The sequence below is a fragment of the Lonchura striata genome, chromosome 17 (assembly GCF_050655825.1).
Source record: "Lonchura striata isolate lonStrDom1 chromosome 17, ASM5065582v1, whole genome shotgun sequence".
Classification (NCBI taxonomy): Eukaryota; Metazoa; Chordata; class Aves; order Passeriformes; family Estrildidae; genus Lonchura; species Lonchura striata.
Genome location: NC_140719.1, coordinates 11616253 through 11631595, shown reverse-complemented (window position 1 = coordinate 11631595; position 15343 = coordinate 11616253). Strand labels below are relative to the sequence as shown.

At 52.8% G+C, this 15343-nt stretch overlaps 1 protein-coding gene across 2 annotated transcripts in view; it reads right to left on the bottom strand.

Moving 5' to 3' along the window:
* Positions 1 to 15343, bottom strand: part of OLFM1 (olfactomedin 1) — a 34264-nt gene that overhangs the window by 5756 nt on the left and 13165 nt on the right. For both annotated transcript variants that reach the window (XM_077787912.2, XM_021543584.3), the window contains exons 2-4: positions 13850 to 13999; positions 8108 to 8263; positions 5537 to 5756 (exon numbers count right to left, since the gene is read on the bottom strand). In XM_077787912.2, the coding sequence (XP_077644038.1) occupies positions 5537 to 5756; positions 8108 to 8263; positions 13850 to 13999 (526 nt within the window). The remainder of the gene's footprint in view (positions 1 to 5536; positions 5757 to 8107; positions 8264 to 13849; positions 14000 to 15343) is intronic.

Here is a 15343-nt window from a genome sequence, read left to right as displayed (position 1 = left end):
GCAAAGATCATTTATCAGCTGCTTTCCCTGTGTTACACACTCAGGAGACACTGATGGATCCTCCAGGCAGCTCTGGGACAGGAACCCCAACGCAGCAGGACGAAGGTGGGAGCATCCCGAGGATGCTGTCCTGGGAATCCTGCCCAGCTCAGCCTCTCCAGCACAGGGATGGGCACAGCACTGCCAGCCAGGGCTGAGGCACGCTCAGGTGCTCCAAATCTGCTGAATTCAGGGAGCCAGTTCAGCGCCTTGCTGGGTTTTCAAGCCCTAAATACGAGGGGAAGCAGCAGCTCCTCTCCTCCAGCTCATTTCCCAGCCCTGGCTCTGTCTGTGGATGTGGGATGCCGCAGCCTCAGCATGGAAGGTGCAGCCACATCCCAGTTCCTTTTCCCAAAAATATCTCCAAGTTTCAGCAAAGCTGCCACTCTGGTTCCCTGCCCCACCAAAATTTAACGTGAGTGCAGTGAGGAGTGACAGGTGAAGAGATGAAGATGCCTCGGGAGGGACTGGGGCTGGTGGGGGATGTCCTGTTGGGCAGGGAGAGCTCATTTAAAACCCAGACACATCCAGGGCAGAGGCAACGGGGGACAGGCACCGTCTGAAGTTCAGGAGGGGTTTCCTGAGTTCTCCTTTTTGGTGTGGGAGCCTCTGGCAGGCTGGGGAAGGGGAAGGAGGCAGTGCTGGGGTGGAGAAGCTGCTCTGGGTGCAGTGTTGGAGCTGCACTGCAGTACCTGCTCAGCAGGACCCAGGGCTGGGCTGCAGGTGGGAGCCCCTGCAGGTGCTGCTGGAACACAGGGAGAGCTCTGCCAGCTCAGGACAAGGTCACCCTGCTCCAAATTACCAAGTAAAATCAGAGGATGGTTTGTTATCAGGCACCATTAAAGGTCGTTTAGTCCAGCCCCCTGCAATGAGTAGGGATGTCTCCAACCAGATCAGGTTGCTGTCCAACCTGACCTTCATGGAATCATAGATTTTACACCCTGAGCATTCCCAGAACTCTGCAATCCCTCTCAGCTGCCTCTCTCCTTGGCCTGTTCTCACCTGCATTGTAATTCCTGATCAGACACATCCACCTGCCTCAGCTCCGAGCTGTGGTCAGAGGGATCCCCTTAGCCCAGGGCACAAAACAGAGGAAAAGATTCCTGATGTGCACCAGCAGGACATGAGCAAGGGCACCATCAGTGCCCCCACAGCCTCCAGACCCAGGCAGATCAAGAGAGGTGCCCCCAAAAAGCAGAGCTTTGCTGGGAATTAGGCACAGGAATTTGCCCTCCTGCCTGCTGCACCCCAAACCTCTCAGCTCAGGGGGAGAGCAAAGAGATGCAATGGGTTAAAATAACAAATGTGAATGTCTTGCAGGGGTCCAGCCTTCCCCTAATCCCAGATCTGCCTTCCATTATCACAACCTTACATTGCTGTCACTTTATCTCTTCCTCTCATTTCCCTGGAGAGGAGCGTGCTATAAAAGCTCATTGATTAAAAAAAAAAAAGAAACAAACCAAAAAAACAACCCGGTTAAAAAAAAAAAAAAAAGCAGCAGCTGATAAGGGTAAAGCAGTGTTGTTTGCAACATCTCCTACACGTTTAGCTAGAGGCACACACAGCCCAGCTCCTCAGCAGTGCAGGAGGGTTGTTCTCTCTCCTGCTGTGAACCCAGCCCGGGCTGCTGGGGGGAATTTAACACGGATTTTGAAGATCCTGAGTTAGCTTTGCTGGGTTTGCCACCCAGGCATGGACAACTCCAGCCCCTGGGATTCTCACCCACCTGAGGAGATCCACAGCACACTCACAAAATCAGCAGCTGAGCCTTTTGCAAGCCCCCCGTCCTGCTGGGATGGCAGGAGTGTGGGATTCTGTGGGAATTCCAGATCACTCAGGGATAACTGTGCCACAGAAAAGCACATCCTGGTGCTCACCCAGGGGTCCAGGACAGGGCAAACCTGTGGGGAGCAGATTTTAGGGCCTCACAGAGGAGCTGCTTTCACTCCTCTTCACCCAGAGCTATTCAGATCCTTCCTCCTGGCCACAAATCAGCCTTTTCCCACGTGTCCCTCTGTCCTGCAGCCTGCCATGAAATGCATCCCCACACAGCCCCTTCCTTCAGCAGCACGAGGAATTTTCCAGCAGGAGCTGGTGGATTCTGCTCTCCCCTCCTCTCCAGCTCTGGATCCTGCCCACGGGTCCTGCTTGGCAGCTCCCAGCAGCTCCTCCACCAACGCACGGGCACCAGCTCCTCCTGGGCTCCGTGCTTCTGCTGCCACGGCCGGGATCGTCCTGCTCCAGCTCCCCAGGGAGCCAAGGATTGATCAGGATTGATCCCACCCCAGGGTGGGGCTGTGGCAGCTCAGCTGGGCCTGGATCTCTATTCCCTGGTTGGGAACACCCCATCCCAAAACCATTGGGGCTGGAGCTCCATCTCAATCCCAAAACCATCAGGGTTGGAGCTCCATCCTCATCCCAAACCCATCAGGGATGGGGCTCCATGACCATCCCAAAACCATCAGGGATGGGGCTCCATCCCCATCCCAAACCCATCAGGGATGGGGCTCCATCTCAATCCTAAACCCAACAGGGATGGCTCCATCCCCATCCCAAACCCATCAGGGATGGAGCTCCATCTCAATCCTAAACCCAACAGGGATGGGGCTCCATCCCCATCCCAAACCCATCAGGGATGGAGCTCCATCTCAATCCTAAACCCAACAGGGATGGCTCCATCCCCATCCCAAACCCATCAGGGATGGGGCTCCATCCCCATCCCTGCACCAGGATTTTTCCCAAGGAAATCTTGTCCTGCCCGAGTTAAATTCCCCCTAGATCCAAGGAGTGCCAAGCCCTTCATTTCCTCCTAGGAATACTGATGGAAAGGCTAAAATCCCTGTATAAACAGGGATCTTTAGGAGTGTGAACAGAAACACAGATTGAACCTGCCATTATTGATTTTTTTCTCCCCTCCACACACATGCCAGGGTCAGGAAGTGTTTTCACTATTGATCCATCAATAACGCTTAGGAAACCCAAAATGCAAAAGAGGACCCTGGCTGAGGAAAAGGCACTGCCAAGGCTCAGAGCTCCCTGGAGAGGAGAACGGGGTGGGAATGTGGCACATCCCTCCCCTCCCCTTGGCCTGTGCTTGTGGCAGCAGCTCCCTGAGCCTGTTTGGGGCACACACACACTCCAGGGGAGCAGCAAATCCCAGCTAGAACCTTCTCCTTGAGACATCAGAGAGCCCAGCTGAGCAGAAAACCTGCAGCAAAGTGAATTCCTCAGCAATCAGGGCCTCATTGTGTGGCAGCAAAGCATTTGTAAGGCTGTTACCTGAATTTAACTCAATTAGCAGCCATTTCCAGTGGTTTACATGCCAGAGAGATAAACAGCATTGGAAATTCAATCTGTGCTGTTTCTTTTAAGTGACCAAATAAATCACCATCTTGAGTGAGCAGCAAATCCTCTGGGATGAGCCTTTGGAGGCACAGAATCCATCTCTGTGAGCACCCAGGGCTGCTGCAAAAGAGCTGCCCTGACCCCAGAGAGAGAGCAAGGGCAGGGAGAAGCCAAAAAACCCAGATAAAGACTCAAAAAGATTTTAAAAAACACCCAAAAGTTTCTAGACAAGGTTATCTGCAAGAGCTTAGCATTCCTACCTGCCTCATTCTTACCTGGGCTACTGGTCCCAACTGGAGCGTGAGGGGATGGGATGAGCAGAAGGGGTTAATGGTCCAAGGGCAAATTGTCATTTTTTGGAGCTCTGAATGGTTTGGGAGCTACTCCTTAAGGTGTGCCCAGGGTCAGTGGGAGGATTGTCCCAGCTTCCCTGGTTGGAGAGGGGGACAGGATGGCTTTGTTTAAAGAACTGTCCCCAGATTTGAAGTCTCAAATCCCTGCTCCCTGTCCCTGTGACCCACAGCTCCTCCTCATCTTCAAGGGATGGGCTGAAGGCTCTGGGTGCAGCAAGGGGATCCCTCCTAGGGCACCTGAGAGGATCCATGTGCAGGGGATGTGGGGCTGCCAGGAGGTCTGTGTGTGCCCACCCCACCCTCCTGGGCCTGTTCTCCTTAATTCTCTTTCCTTCTTATCTGTTCATCCTCCCTTATCCCCACTGCACAGTGCCCACCTGACACAGCTCCAGGAGCTGGGGACCAGCCCTGCCTGTTCCTGTCCCCATTAGGCTTTCAGGGGCAAGTTCAAGAGGGTGAGGGCAGAATTTCCCTCCTTGCCCAACCCTGCTGCCCTCCCTGTCACCAGCACGGGGTGAGGGTCAACAGAAAGGGGCAGAAAGCCCCAGCCTGTCCTGCTCTCAAACCAAACCTGGGGCACCAGCACTTATTAATTAATGAGAAATCAAGCTCTGGTCTCTCTTGGCCAGGGGAGTTTTACCCGTCCCAAGGATGCCTCGGTGCCTGGCTTGTTCAAATACTCTGAGCATCCACATTTAAATGGGAATTTTACTCTCTGGGTGAGATGGAGCCTACAAGGGATGTCCAAGGAACCAGAGGATGGAAATGCAGAGGGAATGGAGGGGAGGTGGCTGCTCACAGTGTGGAGGTATCTAGAAACCAGCAAAAGCAACCCCAGCAGCAGAGCCAAGAGAGAAACAAAGCGTTACCTTGCCAAGGATATCAAGTGCTCAGGAGAGATCTGATCTTCCGTGAAGTTACCTGAGAGTGTAATTTCGTATGTGCTACCAAAATAGACTGCAGAGCAGTTAATGTGTTTGGATTATCTAAATGGCGTGGCAAGAAAGTCAATAATGGAAGGAGAAATTAAATCAAGTCAGAGCTGGCCCAACAAATGGCGCAGAGAGTCCTTGCGGCTGCGGAAGGCAGCGCCCTCCTCCTTCCCCCTGTCTTTGGGGTCGTGTGTTGGGTTTGGGGACAGCCGAGCCTCCCCACAACGGCCCCGAGAGTTTCAGTCAATGCAAAGCCTCTGGAGGAGGTCAGAGATGAATCCCTGGTGGTTTAGCAGCAGCCTGGTGGCAATGGCTCCCCGCTCCCTCGGGGAACGGGAGAGGGAGGATTCGCATCCCGCGCAGGGGCAGGACCGCACCGCGCGCCAGCTCCTCATGCTCTGCTCCGGGGGGATTGGCAAGATGCAAAAAAAAACCAAACAAACAAAAGAAAGGAAACCGAGGGAAACCGAGGCACAGCCCCACACACCCCCCACCACGAGCAGAGCCCTTTGCTGACGGGCCAGGTCCAGGGATGCAGAAGCAAAAGGGGTGCAAGTGTTGGCTTTGCATAAGCGTGAGCTGCCGCTTATGCAAGCGCCGCCCACGCGCCCGCTGGGAGGGGAGGAGGATCCTGAAGCGCTCACACCACCAGCAGCATTGCTCCTGCCAGGAATCCTGGGCAGGACCGCTGCCAGGAGGAATGTTCCTGGTGGCACAACTCTTGGCAGGATCGCCCCTGGCTGCGTGGAGCTCATCCCTCGCGGCCGGGCACGGCACCAGATGTCCAGCGGGGCATCTCTGCCTCCGGCCGGGATGCGTGCGTTGGCGCCGGTGGCGTTGGAGCCACCATGGTGGTTCTGAGCCTACCTAATTTTTGCATGCATGCACGAAGCCTTTCTTCAAGATTTGACACTCTGTTCTGAAGCTCTTCGTAGTCATAGGCGCCAATCTCCTCCTGGAGTTCGTTTAGAACTGACGTCAGATTCTGGACCTCCTCTTTAAACTGCAATACCAATTTGGCATCGGCTTTGTACTCTTCCAACACTGGTATCAAAGGCCTAAGTTCCTCCATTTTCGCTTTTATTGCCTGCAAGGTTAAAATAAGCTCGGTTCAGTGCTATGCGTGCAAAAATCTGCAACACTCTGCCTTGACCTGGGTGCTTCCTATGGGAGCGAAATGTTCACATATCCCACAATTATTAGCATTAAAATTAGCTCAATTATTATTTTTGGTCCGAATGATGTCTTGGCAAGAACATATTAAACAGGCTGCAGAACACCAAAATATTTGGGAAAGGCCTTTATTTGTCATTTTTAGAATGCAACATCTTAGGGTTACATGCTTCAGATCACATACACAAAGAGTTGTTGTTTTTTTTTTTCTTTTTTTCTTTCCAAAAAATAAAAGAAAATAAGATATATATGCATTGACAAGGGTTTCAAACTATTCATGAAATGCATCTACAATTGCATGCAAAGGAAGATCTCGGTTGTGTGGTTCAAGGTTCCTTAGTGAGATATGGTGCTAATTTGGAAAATAATCAAAAAAATCAATGCATGGTGCAAAATGCTCTGTGGCCCTCTTTTCATGGTTACATGGGAGTGAACTGCTTCTTCAGTCACTGCAGCATTGAAAAAACTTGCTTTTTAGTTAGCCCTGTAAGCAAGAAAATGAAATACTGTTGAGGATCTAGCTCACTAACCTGCCTTATATAGATAGCCATTCATAGACAAATACTCTTACGGCACTAAAGAGAGAAAAAAAACCAACACAAGAGCTCTAAAACACTCACAGTTTAATGCTGGCATTAGCAGGAACAAAATGCTGTGGCTGTTCTTTCAAATGCTGCTTTGGCAGCAAATTGGACAAAAATTCCTCACTGATTTCAAGCACGGAACAGAAAAATAAAATTCATTATCAGATGGATTTTGCAGAAATTTTTTTTCTTTTTTTTTTTTTTTTTTTTTTTTTTTTTTCTCATTTAAAGGCTCAGAATGCAGCATTTTGTTGCAGATGCTTTGCTCCAGCAGCTAATGAGTAGACATTGATATGCATGCACCTACTCCTAGTGAAGCATGTTACAACACCCAAAAATCCCTGGTGCTGCTCAAATTACAGTGGCCAACTCACAGCACCCAGGGCTGTGACATCTGCCAGTCCTGAAGCTTTTTTTGGGGCTGAACAGGATCAGGAATTCCTCCTCAGCCTTCTTCCCATCCATCCCCTCCTATTTAAGCCATGAGATTTTTTTTTCCCTCCTGCGCTTTGCACCTGGGGAATGTTTTAATTTTGTTTCATTTAAAGTTCCCTGGGTAGACAACGGGGAGGGTTGAACTCATCAGAATGGTGGTGGGGGGGGGAAACAATAATAAATGAAATAAAGAAATAATTAAATAAAGGAAACTCATGCTCAAGTCCTTCCATCCAGACTGCAGAGCTAAATTTAGGGTCCTGCAGTAACTGGAGATGGGGAGCGGAGGAGGTGGAGTTGGTGAAAAGTTTTAAGAACCATCTTCCCAGCTTTTTATGAGATAATCATGGTATTTCAGTATTTAGCATTAAAAAAATCTGCTTTAAAATACCAGCCAGCTGCCTGCAAATGAGGGTGGGATCAGCTGGGTGGCTGATCAGAAAAGTCCCCAAATTCCACCAGAAATCTTTTCTGTTTGATTTTTTTATATCTATTAACCCACAGCGCTGCTAAAATTTAGGATTCCAGTATTGCTCAGAACATCTTTTTGGCACTTTCATTCATCCTCAAGCAACTCCCTGAGGCTTTGGCCACTGCTCCCAGTGCCAGCTGCATTCCAGAGGCTGCAGCTCCTCTCCCCCTCTGCCCAGCACCACGACACCACACAAAACCATCAAAAGGTGCTGCCTCTGCTGCCAACACCCAAAATTGGACCAAATCCTTGAGATGTGCAGTTGGCCAGACTGAGGACAGCTGTAATAATTGTATTTTTGGGGTATTTTTTCAGAGGGGGTGATGTTTGATTGATGAACTCCTTTCTCCAGCCACCCCCAGGGCAGATGGGGTTTGGTGAGAGCTCACTGTGGTTTGCCACACTCTGCAGGAATGCCAAGGGAGCCCCAGTTCCTGGGGTTTTTTTTCCCTAGAAATAGGTGCTGGGCATGGCACGGAGAAGCTGCCTGGCCACAGAGGGGAACCCACCTCACCCAGGTGTCTCCCTGCAGACCCCCCTGATGGAATCACCCCAATTTCGGGCACGCAGGCGGGTGTGGGAGCACAGAGATTTGTGATTTACCCTATTATAACAAGAAGCAGGGCTGAGGATGTGAGGCCACAGCTGGGTCTGGCTGTGCTTTGGGCAGGCAGGAGCCCACAGCTGGTGCCCTGAAGGGAGCCAGGGCTGCAGTGGCCCCTGCCCACCATTCCCTGGCCACAGCTGCCGCAGCAGTTTGGAATTCAGACCTACCTTAAACTGCCTTGCCAGGTGCTGCTTGTGGCTTTCTTCCACTTGCTTAAATTTGGATTCCAGTCCCCTCATCTGGTTTTCCATCTTCTCCACGTACTGTAGGTCTCTTTGAGTCCTCCTGTCCAACACCTCTATCGACTGGGACATGTTTTGCACCTGCCAAACGAGAAGGGACTCATTAAGAAGGTGCTGCCAGCAGCGAGGCAGCCCCCCTTGCATCCCAAGGCTGACCTTTCCCCACACTCAGCACAGCTAAAGGGCAATCAGCCCCTGCATTATTTACTGCCTCATCAACAGCAGCTCCCAGATTATGACCCCGTGCTCTAAAACACAGCAAAACCGGTTTCATAAATGAATTTTTTTTTGTTTTTTGCTGTTGCCGTGCTGAAGAGAAGAATTCAGCAATCCAACGTGGAGATGAGGCTGAGGTTAAACTCAGGCTGGCCTCTCTGCCAGGCACCTGCTGTGGCACGAGGAGGGCTCAGAGGCGACAGCAGCACACCTGGCTGGCAGGACAGGCTTCAGCCCAGGTGCACATTTCCATCTCCTGCTGAGCACAAACCCAGCAGAATTTCATTGCCCACCCAGCCTGCTCTGCCAGCATCTGCCAGGGCAAGCCCAGCGGCAGGGAGGGCACCCGGGGCAGGGCTGGTACCCGCCGGTGCCCTCCCGCTCCGAGCCCATCTGGCCCCGCTGGGGGATGATGCAGGAGCTTGGCTGGGGAGCCTGGCTGGGCTGGCAGTGAGAAAACGAGCTGGAGCTGTGAGGAGGGGAGGGCCCCGCCAGCGAGGCTGACCTGATTTGGAAGGTTGGCCACCATCTGATTTATGAAGATATCTATCCCCTCCCGTTTTCCGGGCTGGGAGAGGTGGAGCGAGCTCTGATGTCAGCTTCTCTTTAGCACCGAGCCGTGTCTCAGGGCTCTGCAGTGTTTGTCCCACGGGTGGGGACGTGACGGGGCTCAGCCCACGGGCGCTGCTCCTGCCACCGCCACGTCACCCCGGCAGTGCCAGCGCCGCGATGACGTCCGTGGGGAAAGTGAGTCAGGAACCTGGCCTGAACCAGCACCTGGCCTGAACCAGCACCCAACCTGAACCAGCACCCAGCCTGAACCAGGAACCCAGCCTGAACCAGGAACCCAGCCTGAACCAGGAACACAGCCTGAACCAGGAACACAGCCTGAACCAGCACCCGGCCTGAACCAGCACCCAGCCTGAACCAGCACCCAGCCTGAACCAGCACCCAGCCTGAACCAGGAACACAGCCTGAACCAGCACCCAGCCTGAATCAGGCACCCAGGCTGAACCAGGAACCCAGCCTGAACCAGCACCCAGCCTGAACCAGCACCCAGGCTGAACCAGGAACACAGCCTGAACCAGCACCCAGCCTGAATCAGGCACCCAGGCTGAACCAGGAACCCAGCCTGAACCAGGAACACAGCCTGAATCAGCACCCAGCCTGAACCAGCACCCAGGCTGAACCAGCACCCAGCCTGAACCAGCACCCAGCCTGAATCAGCACCCAGCCTGAACCAGGAACACAGCCTGAACCAGGAACACAGCCTGAACCAGGAACACAGCCTGAATCAGCACCCAGCCTGAACCAGCACCCAGGCTGAACCAGCACCCAGGCTGAATCAGGCACTCAGCCTGCTGCTGCTGCTGCTGCTGTGTCAGGGCTGGCTCTGGAGCCAGCCTGCTCCCAGCCTGTCCCAGCTCCCAGCTCAGGTGTGGGTGTCTGAGCCATCCCCGAGCAGGAGCCAGCCCCGTCCCCCCATGGGTGCCACATCCGCTCCCATCCGCGTCCTCGCCGCAGCCAAGCTGGCGTGGGGAAGGAAGGAGTGGTGAAAATCCCACATTTCCTCTGGCAAGGAGTGAAGATCCCCCATTCCCTCTGGCAAGGAGTGAAAATCCCACATTTCCTCTGGCAAATCCCACTCTGGTGGGCTGGGACTTACCTGGAGTGGCAGAGTGAGGGCAAGGCAGGACACCTGTGCAGGGCAAATGCCAACTGTGCCCTTCCAGCTTGGAAAAACCATCACAGTGCCCGTTGCTCGTGCAGGGCAACACAGAAACTATTGCAGGGATCTATTAAAAAATGTGTGGATGACCTGTATGGCAAAGGCCACCAGGCTTTGGAGTGCTCTGTACCAAGTGCTCTGGGGGCCAGAGTGTTCCTCAGCAAAGGTGAAGCCATTTGTGCTCTCTGAGATGAACCAGGACCTGCCCAGGGAGGTGTGAGGAGCAGGGGAGTGCACAGCAAGGTTTAGAGGAGAAAAGAGCAACTCTGAGCTCAGCCTGAGCCTGGTCAGCTCCCATTAAGCTGTGCCCCCTCAGGGGATGTGAGCTCTCGGTGGGTGTTAATTCTGGGCTGCATGTGGAGCAGTTTGGAGACCTCTCTGTGCCCCGAGGCAGGAGAAGAGAAGCTTTAGACAAGCATGGCTGGGCTGCCAAGCTGCTTTTATTCTGTTTTTCCAGCCTATCCTTGGAGTTGAGCAGCAGAATTGTTGCAAGGAGCAGAGAGAGGGATGATGTCACTGCTTGTAGGGCTCATGCAAAATTTATCCCATTAGTTCCACTAGTGCCCAACCCCAGCTGCAAATAATCAGAAAAGAGCATTTCTGTAATGACAGAACAATACCTGAGCCTGCTCAGTAAAATTTGGAGGGGCTCCTTTGGCTCTTTCTCAGGTGGTGGGAAGGGAGAGACACACTCTGCTCTCAGAGCATCTCTCCCTCAAACACCTCTGGAGTGTTTCTGCTCCTCCCCGAAGCAGAGGAAAACAACTTCCTCATGTGCCTCCGAAGAGATATGCCTAAAATGAGCTGCTGGCCTGTCCTGGGGAGGATTTCACAGGCCCAGGGTGGGTATTTGTTGTCCCTGTTGTTTTCCATGGGGCAAGATCTGGGCCAGATTTGTAAGGAGTGAGCCTGAGATCCCTGGAAGACCCCTGGCACATCCCTGGCATATCCCTGGCACATCCCTGGCACATCCCTGGCACATCCCTGTGCTCCAGCAGCTGAGGATCTGCCTGCTGTCCCTCATGAGCATATTATGCCCTTGATCCAGCCAAGTGCTCTGGCACATGATTAGGTTTCAATGAGCCCGTTGGAGCTCAGGCTGAAGCGTGCACAGAAGTGCTCTAATGAACTCAGGCCCAAGGATGGTGCCTCTTAAATTCCCTCAGCTCCATCCATCAGCTGCAGCCCTCAAACATCGCCTGAAAATGCTTTTTGCCTCCTCTCTCAGCCTGAAATCTCATTTTCACCAAGATAATGTGAGACAGATACCTGTGGCTGTCTGGGGGGAAAGAGTTATTTTTAGCAGTTGAAATAGGAAATTAATACAAATGAAGCTCTTCCAGTGCTGCTCTTGTCATCCTGTTTTGACGAGTTGATTCACAATTAAAGCAGAGTCCCAGGGAGTCAGTATTGGCCTGATGACCTCAGTGGGGTTTATAAAGTCAAATCCAAGGTTTAAACCCTGCTCAAGCATCCCTGTGCCTCAGCCTTTCCTGCCAGCTGAGCCCAGCTTTGGGGTTTCAGCTGAACCTTCAGCCTTGGGCAGCTGCACAAACTGATGGAGCAACAGCAAGAGGAATCTTGAGGGAGATTTTCAATGTTTAGGGGAAAAATCAGCAGAGAAATGGACTCAGCTGATGGTTCAGGAAATGAAAAGTTCATCTGATAAGGTTTGCAGGAGGCAGTGATGGCTGAGATGTCTCCCCGTAGACACCTGGGAGCGACCATCAGAGGAACAAAAAGCACTGTTAAATCTGGAAATCAGCACTGGCTGAGAGGAAGGATTGGCAGGAAACCAGGAATGGTTTCACCATCAGAGAAGGAAGTCGTCCCCAATAACGGGGCCAGAACAAATCAATCAATCAATCAATCAGATTCTGCTTGGAGATCAAACACAATCTGATGCTGGTGAGCAGGACTGAGGTGGTGCCTTGGGTGCAATCCAAGGTCTGGACTCAGCCCCTGCACGCGGGAGGCTGGAAGGACTCTGTGCAGCCCAGCCAAGGATGAGCTCAGGCACCTCGAGTGTCAAAGCATGGGCTGAACACTCTGTGCAGCCCTGGCCACCCTCCCCTCCCCTCCCCAGCCTGTCAGGATGCCCAGCAGCCACAGGAACTGCAGTTCCTACACAGATCCTCACCCCTATCAACTGAGCGTGGCAGCTCTGAACCTCGAAATCCCAAAAGATTCTGCAGGGAGATTCCCCTGAAGGTGCTGGAATTGCTTCTTGGTGTGCACACACATGCAGCATCATTTCCATGGGTGAATCCCACATCTGCTCCTTGGAAAACCCAAACACAATTTACCTCCCTGACACCTTGTGCTGCTTCCTCTGCTGCCAGGGAGAGAGCAGGAGAATTTCCCCCCATCACAAAGCTGGGGTTACAATGGCAGCTGAGGGAAGGAGTTTTCAGGATTGAAGTCCTTCCTGGCTGTTGTTTGTACCTCCAGGGATTATCAGTTCAGCCCCCATCAAGATCAGATGTCTGGCACTGAGAGCCTATTCCTTATTTTGGGGTTTTTCATCTAGGTTAGCGTGGGAGGGAGATGCAGCCAGATTAGCAGGCAGGTAACATTTCCCACAACACATGCCCAGAAATCCTGCTCCTCCCTCACTTTTTCTCCATTGGCAGCCAGAGAGCTGCATTAAAAAACAACCCCACGGAGCACTTCCAGCCTCCTGATGTGATCCCAGGTCTCCCATCCCCAACTCCTGCCCATCAGCAGAGGGCATCGGGTCAAATCCTGATTTTTCAGAGTGGATGAAGAGTTTTGGGAGCACCTCTGAGCTGCTCATAAACCCTGCTGCCTCTCAAATGCACCTGGGGCGTTACTGCTGCCAGAAAGAAAAGCCTGACTTGGGATTATTTTTAGCAGCTTCTGACAACCCAAAGAATTGTTTTAGGGCTGAATGTTTCCTGGCTGGTTTTATTGTCCTCAGCACATGGGGAAATCAGTTAAGTGGAGGTTTAATATTGTTAGAGGGAATTAATACAGCAGCATTCCCCAAAGCAGCAGGATGAAAATTCTTTTGTCATGCACGGCACAGGCCAATATAGCATTAGGGGATGGGGTTTAATTATATATCCAGCACAGGAGCCAGCTCATATTTGCAAGAGAAGAGCACAATTTCACATGAAACAGCATTTCCTCACTGAAATCTATTATCTGGAAAATTCCTTGTTGTTGGGGATGTTTCCCTAATGAGATTTTTTGATCTTTTTGGACAGCAGACTATTAAAAACCAATCAAGAGGATGTCAACGTTAGGCAGAAAACCACTGAGTGTCATCTCTGTGCTACCTGCTGGCGACAGCTTGCAGGGTTTTATTTGACCTTTTTAACAGCACCTTGCCTAGGAAAGCTTGGCTTTAGGCTTTTAATTCTCTCTCCTCTCCTGTTGCTGAAACTGCTTCTGCCAACGGAATGAAAAAAGGGGATTTTTAAAAAAAATGTATTTTTAAAATTTATTTTTAGAGATACGGTTCAATATTGGTGCTTTGATCTCAGCAGTTTTCCCTTGACCTTAGGCCAGGCTTTCCTCTCAGAAAACACTGAAGAGATTTCTCCTCCTGCCTGCAGCTGATTATTCCCCACTACACACACAGGGACAGCTACACATGGAAAAACCATCCCAAGGGCTTTTCCCTGGAAACCAAAGCTCAGCTCAGGTTTCCACCCCACCAAACAGAACCACTTTTGCCAGCAGGGGCCAAGCTTTACCTTTTCTAGGAGTTGTCTCAGCTGCTTTGTCCTGGCATCACGCGAGCACATCGTCTGCTGAGGTGCCACCACTGTGCATATACAACGTCCCTCGCTGTCCTGGGCAGAGCTGTACACCTGCCAGCTTTCCTCTGGGTTGGTAGGCAACACCTAATTAACACAGGGAAAGATGGGTTAATTAAGCAGGGGAGCAGGATGGACATGGGAGCGGAGCTGAGCTGGAGGCTCCTCCGAAGGCCTGGCTGGCAAAATTCACTTGGAATGCAAAAATATGGATTGGGGACGGAGCGGAGAAGGGTCTGAAAAGGAGAGGAAGAGCGGAAAACGCGAAGGCAACGCCAGGGGACACGGGGAGACAGCGAAAATTCCGAGTGCTGAGCACAGCCCGGGGGGAGCCCCTGCCCTGCTGCGGTGACCGAGCACTCGGTGTGCCCCAGCACCGGGACAGGGACTGGGCACCGGGACAGGGAGAGAGCACCGGGACAGGGAGAGAGCACCGGGACAGGGACCGGGTATCAGGACAGGGTCCGGGCACCGGGACAGGGACTGGGCACCGGGACAGGGACAGAGCACCGGGACAGGGACCGGGCACTGGGAGAGGGACAGGGAGCGGGCACCGGGACAGGGAGCGGGCACCGGGACAGGGAGCGGGCACCGGGACAGGGATGTGCCGGAGCACTGGGAGAGGGACCGGGCACCGGGACAGGGAGCGAAGGGGGATGTTCCTGAACACCGGGACACGGACCGAGCACCGGGAGAGGGATGTGCCGGAGCACCGGAAGAGAGACGGGACCGAGCACCGGGACAAGAGAGGGACCGAGCCACTGGGGAGGGCACAGAGTCCTGCCAAGGGCTGAGCAGTGCCCTCTGCTCACCGGGAGTGACGGACACCGGGAGGCACGGACACCGGGAGGGATGGACACTGAGTCACGGACACCCCCGAGTCTCGGACACCCCGAGCTCCGTTCCCCCTCTCTGCCACATTCCCCGGGCATGAGGAGCCTCCCCAGCAATCGCTGCCCTCCGTGCCAGGCAGGGAAAGGCCGGAGCCCAGCCCTGCAGAATTCCAGCGGGGATGGGATGCAGTCCTTGGGGCACGCCGCGGAACGGAGCCCACCCCAAACAGCGCATTCCCCTCTCCGGTCTTAATTTCCCTCCATTATTTAATCCCAAACCAGCCTGGGAGCGCTTTGAAGGGTGTCACCGTGTCCCCAGCCTGAGGGGGAAGGTTCTTTTCACGGCTTCGCTACAGAACAAATCACCTCGCAAATGCCCAACGCTGACAGACATGCCCAGGCAGACGCACAATTGGATTTCCTGGCTAAAACTACCGGGGAAAAACAAAATAAAAATAATAAATTGATCTCATAAACCCTGACAACGTGGAAAAAAAAAAAAAAATCCCAGCTTCATTCACTGAGCAGCACAACCACTACACGAATAGTCCGGGAACAGCAGAGCTGCAGTAGCGGGGCTCTGGCAGAAAACACGAGC